This window comes from Rutidosis leptorrhynchoides, chromosome 7, assembly GCF_046630445.1.
Source record: "Rutidosis leptorrhynchoides isolate AG116_Rl617_1_P2 chromosome 7, CSIRO_AGI_Rlap_v1, whole genome shotgun sequence".
Taxonomy (NCBI): Eukaryota; Viridiplantae; Streptophyta; class Magnoliopsida; order Asterales; family Asteraceae; genus Rutidosis; species Rutidosis leptorrhynchoides.
Window position 1 is genome coordinate 107,568,684 of NC_092339.1, and position 7,976 is coordinate 107,576,659.

The 7,976-nt window shown below is 36.9% G+C and overlaps 1 protein-coding gene across 1 annotated transcript; it reads left to right on the forward strand.

The window, feature by feature from the left end:
• The first annotated feature begins 3,306 nt into the window (after positions 1-3,306).
• LOC139859506 (uncharacterized) lies at positions 3,307-6,213 on the forward strand. The gene is made up of 5 exons (XM_071848287.1): positions 3,307-4,487; positions 4,569-4,864; positions 4,959-5,164; positions 5,635-5,727; positions 6,049-6,213. The coding sequence occupies exons 1-5, from the start codon at positions 3,307-3,309 to the stop codon at positions 6,211-6,213; spliced, it is 1,941 nt and encodes a 646-aa protein (XP_071704388.1).
• The last annotated feature ends 1,763 nt before the right edge of the window (positions 6,214-7,976 follow it).

The window sequence follows — 7,976 nt, forward strand, 5'->3', positions numbered from 1 at the left end:
TGCTAGTCACACCACATCATCGTCCAAAATACCAACCCGGCTAGTTTTTAGAAGCATCTTTTCAATATCACCAATCAAAATGTTTGTGCTATCTTTAATGGTCGAAAATAAACGTCGTCTAATTGGTGCGGTCTCATTTTCATAATTTTTAGGGATATAATGTGCCATGTCCGTACGGGTACCAAACAAAAACCCCGTTACTAGACAAAATTCACGTCGACCAAATCTAATTGAAAAATTAGGCTCAAAAGTAAACCAAATGTCATCACGCTCTTCGGGGTAGTTAGCAGCATCTATTCCTTCCGGCCGCACAGTTTTACGTTGGAGCATCGCATTCACAAGTCCGGGATCATTACCCACGTATTCAAGATCTAACCATCGACCAAAACACGTTTCTTTAAACTTTTTTATTTGATTCTCTGTCATAAATTTCTTCACATCACTTATAACACTCAATTTATTCTTCAACGTCAATTTACCTTCAACCCATCCCTGTAAAAATAAGAAGAACATCAGCAAACGGAATGCAAGGACGCAAGAAACTACTTGCGTGTTAAACCATCAGGACGCAAGGGCGCAAATTTGGTCTTGCGACCTCTTTTTGTTCAGTACGCAAGGACGCAAGATGATCCTTGCGCCTATACAGCGAAGTTAATTTGACGAGCAACAAAGAGTTGTTTCACCATCATGATATACATACAAAACATAACATATACCCCATTATAAAAAAAACCAATTCTAGTGTTAACTGTTGATGATTATCATAGAGACATTTCATCGAACAGTTGGTGTGCACATAAACACATTTATATACGAAGATAAGAAATATATATATATATATATATATATATATATATATATATATATATATATATATATATACACACACACACACTATATTTATAACTAACATATATATTGAAGGAAGAACTAACCTGTGGATTTGCCATCGTTATTAGCTTGATTTCTTGATTTTTTGGTTGGTGTATTACTTGAAAACTGACGGAGACGAAGAGTAGGTGGGTTGGTGGTGACAGAGACGAAGCGTACGTGGTGGTGGTGGTGGTGAAGACGATTAATTGGTGGTAGTGGAGGTGGTGAAGGTGGTTACAAACTAGTTTGCGTACGAGGGAGAAGATGAACTTGCGTTTTTGCGTTTGCGAAATAATAGGGTTTTTTGTTATCTTGCGTGTGGGGGTGTGGGGGTGTCAAGTGAGTGGTCGAAAAAGGGTTATAAACTAAATTAAATACCAAGCACAAATACGCAAGCACGCAAGGTCAACTTGCGCCTTGCGTGCTGCCTATTTTGTAGACGCAAGACATGATTTGCGTCTTTGCATCTTGTTGACAAAATATGATTTTCAGAAGGTAAAATAAAGGTAAAATAAAATTACAATAACATTTATGTAATCCGAATTACATAGTTTATTACAAAAGGCCCTACGACCTAGTTCATTACATGACAAACCGAATTAAAATATTTAAGCAGCATGCAGAACCTCATCATTCAACTCCACTCGATCAGAAGGATACACCAACTCATCTTCATCAAGAAAGAAGTTGTTCAACAACAAGCCATAGGGTAATCCTCTCCTAGAAGCCACTAGCAATCCCACCATTCGATTAGCAACCACATATGCAAGATTAATTTGGATTTTTCGATCAAACACATCAAAATCAAAACTTCAGTTACATATAGCTCCACATCATTAGCATCTCGAAACATGACATTCTTCTTGACGACCCTCATCATTTGTCGATACTGGTCCTGAATATGTTCTTCCCTGATAATGATAGGACCAGTGTTTGAAAAGACAAAATCAGGTTTGCACAGTCCCATAACATAACCAGAAGCTGAGAACAAATTTCCCGCAGGTGACCTCCTCGGGCCACTTTTCACATCCTTGCTGAGACTGAAAAACTTGAAATCCCCCGCGGGGATATCCAGGTTCTCAACAAACTCCTCCAATGTCCAATTGTATGGATAACCAAACATGTTCAAGTGAACACATTTCACCTTACGTGGACCAAACATATAGTTTGCATAAAATTCCCTAACAAGTTTGGGATAGTAAGCATTATCTTGAGATTGATTGAGAAAAGCTCCAGCACTAATTTCCCGCCAGTACGCAGAAAAGTTAGGTTGAGCAGCAACATAACAACCAGTCAGAATAGGACGATCAGCCACTAGTCGTCGTCTATCATCAACCTGTTGTGATGACTCTCCTTGTGAAACTCGTCGTGAAGTTCTTCCTGACATGGATATTAACTGAAATGAACAACACACTAAAATTAATCATCATTAGCACAATTCATAAATACTAAAATTAGTGAAAAAATGCTTAAAACAGTACCTTAACGTGGCTATAATCTCTGAATTGAATATGTTTTTAAATGTAATGAGACTGTGCATGCAAAGTTCCAGAGTCATTCTATATATAGGGTAAACATCTTATCCGAAAAAATTTAGGAAATCTGACGAAATCTTATCCAGAAAATCAAATTCTGATAAGATAAGGACGCAAGCTTGCGCCTTGCGCGGGCAAGACGCAAGTCTCCTTGCATCTTGCGGGGACATTCTGACAAATTTTTTTTTTTTGAGCTCCACGGCAATAATATGGATGTGAGTGGGCATTTTGGCTATAATCTTAAATATTTAAATGTTAATTGCGTTTCCCACGTCCAGTTATATTCGTTAATTGCATTTTTCTAGTTGCTTCTAGGAATTTTCCTATAAGATAATAGTGTTTCGGCTCCTTTAGTTACTATTCATTTATTTTTTAGCAAATGTAACGATAACTATGAAAAAACCAAACGCATCAAAATTGGGAGAAACAAAGATAGAACCACAAAATACAGCGATATTATCAATATAACTTGTGGGATAGAAGTTACAACAACGAAACTGATCAGTATTTTCTTTTAATTAAATAGTGGGACTCCACAAAAGATAATATCAATAATCAACCAAATACATGAAAACCTTCAATTAGATGCTTGTTATGAAAAAAAAAAAAAAAAAACAAGTACTAGAAATCAAGTTTCATGGACTTTCTGTAAGGTCCATGGAAACTTCAGCGAAACTGATCAGTCTTTTTTCTTTCACATGTCCCTTAAATTCCTCCTATATATTTGGTTAATCAATGTTTATGTTTTAAAAATTCAAGTCACAGTTTTAAGTCTTTTTGAAGAAAATAACCAATCCAATCCTACCCTCAGCATTAATTTTAGTTAATTTACACCATATTCCGCACTCACATTTATCTATCTCAAATCACTATTTCCTTCCCAAGGAGAAACATAATAATGGGTTCCAATCAAACAGATGCGTATCTCAAACTAATAAACCAATTGAAGTCATACAATAACATTCCTGAAGATTTGATATCTTCCTTGGGGAGCTACAATTCGTCCATAAACCTGTTAAGTCAGCAAGACAGGTTCAGCAAACCTTTGCCATGGATTGGGCTGTATGTCGCGACATCATCTATGTTATGCATCCTGGCAATGGTGGCAGATTTAATACATGGTGTGCGAAACAGAAAACTATGGTTTCCAAACAAGTATTTTAGTCTAAATGCTGCTTCTCTCTCTGTGATAGCTGTCGCAATGAAGCTGCCCGTGGATCTAAGTAGTGTAATGCCAGGTGTTGTGGACAAGAGCGCAAAGTATGCAAGTATGGCGTTTATGTGCACCATGATGGCTAACTTATTGCCATCTCTAGCAATCATGGACAACAAATCACTTGTCTCAAATATCATTGGTCTGGGTATTCTGGTAATTACCTTGGTTGTGAATATCTGCATTCAGATGGGAACGGGACTTCTTTCTAAACCAGTACACCATCTTCATTATTTTGATGTAGCTTTTTATGTGGCTTGTTTACTAATGTTGCTCATGATACACACTTGTTCAGCTTTAGCAATTCCAACATTTAAATGGGTACTAGAATCAATGTACAAACAGGTTTATGATTACTGTTTAATGGACAAACGAAGAGAAACTTTGAATGTTGACAAGCTAAAGCAGCATGTCCGTAGCTGTTGGCTCATGGCAGAAACTGGTAGCCCAAGCCCCCACTTCAAGGCAGCTTGCTCTGTTACAATCTCTGCTTCTGGGGTAATATGTTTATCTATTATTCTCTTAACGTTTAGTTATATGAGAGATTTAATATATCATCTAAGGGATTACAAGTCGGATTATAAGTGGTCAATGGTTGTGATTCTCATGGTACAACTTATTGGTGTCTTATCAGCCTCAATTGCCCCATTATGTAGATGTTTAACAGCTATAAGTTTTAACTTGTTCGAATCTTCGAATCATTCCGCACACTTTGGAGTAAGTGACGTCTACTGGATCAAAACATTATATGATTTAAAAGAGCCTAGTACTCCGTACCCATTCCATGCCAGCAAATACAAGACTATCATTCAGAAATTGAAAATCACTATTCTTAACATTTGTGTAAGAATTCAGATGTTGATTGTGTTAGTGTGCCAGCTTTTCGTAATTATTCTGGTTATCTTTTCGGATTGTGTCTCTTTTTGTTTACGCTGTTTGGCGTGAAGAGTGCCCAAGCGTAGTGAATCAGCTACTGTTAATAATAATACTACAGATGAAACTAATCAGGCGGAAGAAACTGAAGATCCTATCAAATATGTTTTGCGAATTAACAATCACGTGGAGCCCGCTGAGACTACAGTAAAAAGAATATCCCAATCCCTAAACCGCTTATTTAAGGAGGTTCAAAATAAACAACCCAACAATCTAACGGCACTTATGAGGAAATCTAGGGGTTTTGAAGGAGTTGGAAACTATGATAACCGTCATATTCCGAATTTGATGCCAAGAGAATATCACGATTGTTGGAGTTTACCGGTAGTTACCCTGACAACCATCGCCATTTCTCTTCCTAACATCCAAAAAAACATGGTGGACACTAAGAGGTGTGAGTGAAGGTCTCGCTTATGTTGCACTGGTGGAAGAAAGCCTACATGCCACGAATGACGTTGACTCCCTACGTATCAACGTAGAGGCTAGAACATTATGGCGGGAAGTTGTGAACGGCCACGAGTGGTTAATATATAAGTTGGCATCACCTGATTTTACAACCGAGTCAACAGAACAAGTTCTCCATTACTGGAAGAATGCAGCTATAAAGAAGGTCAATATTGATAGCGTCAGGCATAATTCTGCCAATTCAATGTATCGTATCACCTAAACGATCTTACATTTGTACAACACCAGCATATACCACGTTAGCCATGAGGATTTGTTTGCACAATTATCATCAATGATCTCTGACATACTGGCCGCTTGTCTCACCACCTTACCCCGAGTCATAGTAATGAAATGTCACACAAGTGAAACCGAGAAAAGGGAACCCTGTGTCCATGCTGCAGCAAACTTCTTGGTGAGACTATAGAGATAATGTCTATCCTACAAGGTCGCACACTTCCAGAATCATTGGCTCTAGATGACTTACCGTTTCTTGACAAGTGGCGTGCAAGTTTAAATCCCATTCCTTGAAAACATACGTATTCTGTTTTTAGAGTAATGGAGAGAGTTCGTGAATATCTGTCTTTTTTTCTTTTCTTATATAACTATTTTTGGCATTTTAACATTGAAATGCAGAATCAAGATATATATACGGACATCATCATGATTGGGAATGCTCTACTAAAACTAGCTGGTCAAGAATGGACATTCATTAAGCTCATGATTTCTGTTAGTTTCTATTTCTCTTTACTTTCAATGTATTGTTCAATATTATGTGGATCATATTGTAATGAACATCATATATTGTAATGAACATCATGGCTTGTTTGCCTAGGTTGAATTTCCTATTATATCAGTTGTTATTAGAAATAAGATTGAGAAGTGACTTGAGAAGATTTGAGAAGATCTCAGGATCCTTTAAATTTGGATAGTTTTTATTATTATTTGTATTTATTCTTATCACCACATTGTAAATTGTATTATAAATAGTGATGATATACAATCCCATACATTGTGGAGAACTAAATCAATAATCTTATATGGTATCAGACTCAAGTTGTCTTTAATGCAACTTCTTTCAGTTCTCGTGAAAATCACAGCTTGTGTGATTCGTATTCTGCTTCACGTAGTCGTGGCCGTGGACGAAGTCCTCATTGTCAACTTTGTCGATCAGATGGTCATTATGATTCAGCATGTACAGACTTGTCGACTTGAACGCATACGCATCTCGTACTCCATCTATAGATACTAATTTGGCGCATGCTTTTCACTCGAATTGCACTATGTCGCCCAACTCACCCGATTGGTATGTTGATTCGGGTGCCTCCTCACACAAGACTTCATCTTCGTCCATCTTGGATTCTGCCACGCCATATTCAGGTAACGAGACAGTCAGTCATTATAACACCGTACTATTTTTTCTTTTTCTTTTTATACACAACGGATTTATATTTATTAAACATATATATTGATGTGTGATTTATACACTACCTTTAAATTATTACACAAGAAACTAGTTTCAAAAACTATCACACATATAGGCAACTATCATATCCGTGTAGTAGAGCTAATAACAAGTCCTAGTTAGCAGTTTAAATTGAGATTCTGAAAACTAATAATTATAATAAGTACAAGGGTGGGTTTTGTAAGAGATGTTGATTAAACTAATATTATACTAAAAGAGAATGACAAATAAGAGAAAACATGTCCACTTGATTGATCCACTCTTTAAAATGGAATGCCCTTTACACTTTGTTGTAAATCAATGTTCAAAACATATAGTTCAATAAAGTTGATTTATCTTCATAAAATCTCAATTAATCGAAGTTTATAAACTCGCGTAGATTCTCTTTAAGGAATTAAAACTATGTTTGAGTAAAAATCATTGAGACATTGATCTTGAATTGAACTCACGTAAAATTCTTAATCACAACAATCACTTGAAATGATTAACACTACCATGTTGACTAGAAGTTGTGATATGGTCCAGCGGTTGGTGGTCTGCCTCTTTTAAGGGATGTTAGAAGTTTGACCCTTGTTGCCTACATATTAACCACACAATTTCATCCCTGCCATGAAGTACCTCCCATGGCACCTTTCCCACATTGCGCTGGGGGATAATGGGGAGGGGGTTTTTACCGTCTATGCTCCGCATGGGATTGATACGAGTTTCCTCCTGGGCACGCAATTGGGGGTGGGTATAGAAACTGCGGGAGATGATAGCGTGGGTGGTTAAGTTCCCCTAGGTGATCCCCAACAAACTGATGTCCACAAAAAAACCATGTTGACTAAAAGCTCTTTTGAAAACCAACATAAACCAAAGACACAATCACTTGAAATCCCTAATTTAGTTGTCAAGATCACCAAAGGTGTTGAAGCATAAATTGAATCACAAATCAAATCACTAAGATAGTTCAACAATTTATGTAATCAAAGTGAAACTTAAAACAATCATAGCAATGGTTCTTCAATCAAGCTCAACAATTATCAACTCATTCAAAACATCAATTCCATTAATTAGGGCAAATCCAAGCATTGAGTTTTACAATCAAATAAACACAAACAAAACTAAGCTAAGCTAAAGAAAATCAAGAGTATTAATCATTACAACTAGATGCAATAAGAAAAAGTGCTAAAAAGGAAAGAAATTACAAAAATGGAGAATTGATGATGGAGATATAGAATCTAGCTTCACTAATCTTTAACTTGGATCATAAATTGGGCTTTGATCTTCACAGAATCATGAAAGGGACCCTTTTATGGCTCCATTTCGGACCTCAAATCGCATCTCTCTTCAAAAACCCTATCTTATTTCCTTTTATAGGTGGGCTGAAAAATTGGACTGGTTTAGCGACAAAAGCGCTGCTCCAGCTTTAAAGAGCGTCACTCCTTAAAGCATGAAAATCTGAAAGCGCCGCTCTTAACTCCCAGAGAGCCGATCTTAAATCCAGGAGAGGCGTTCCTTATAACTGCTGCAC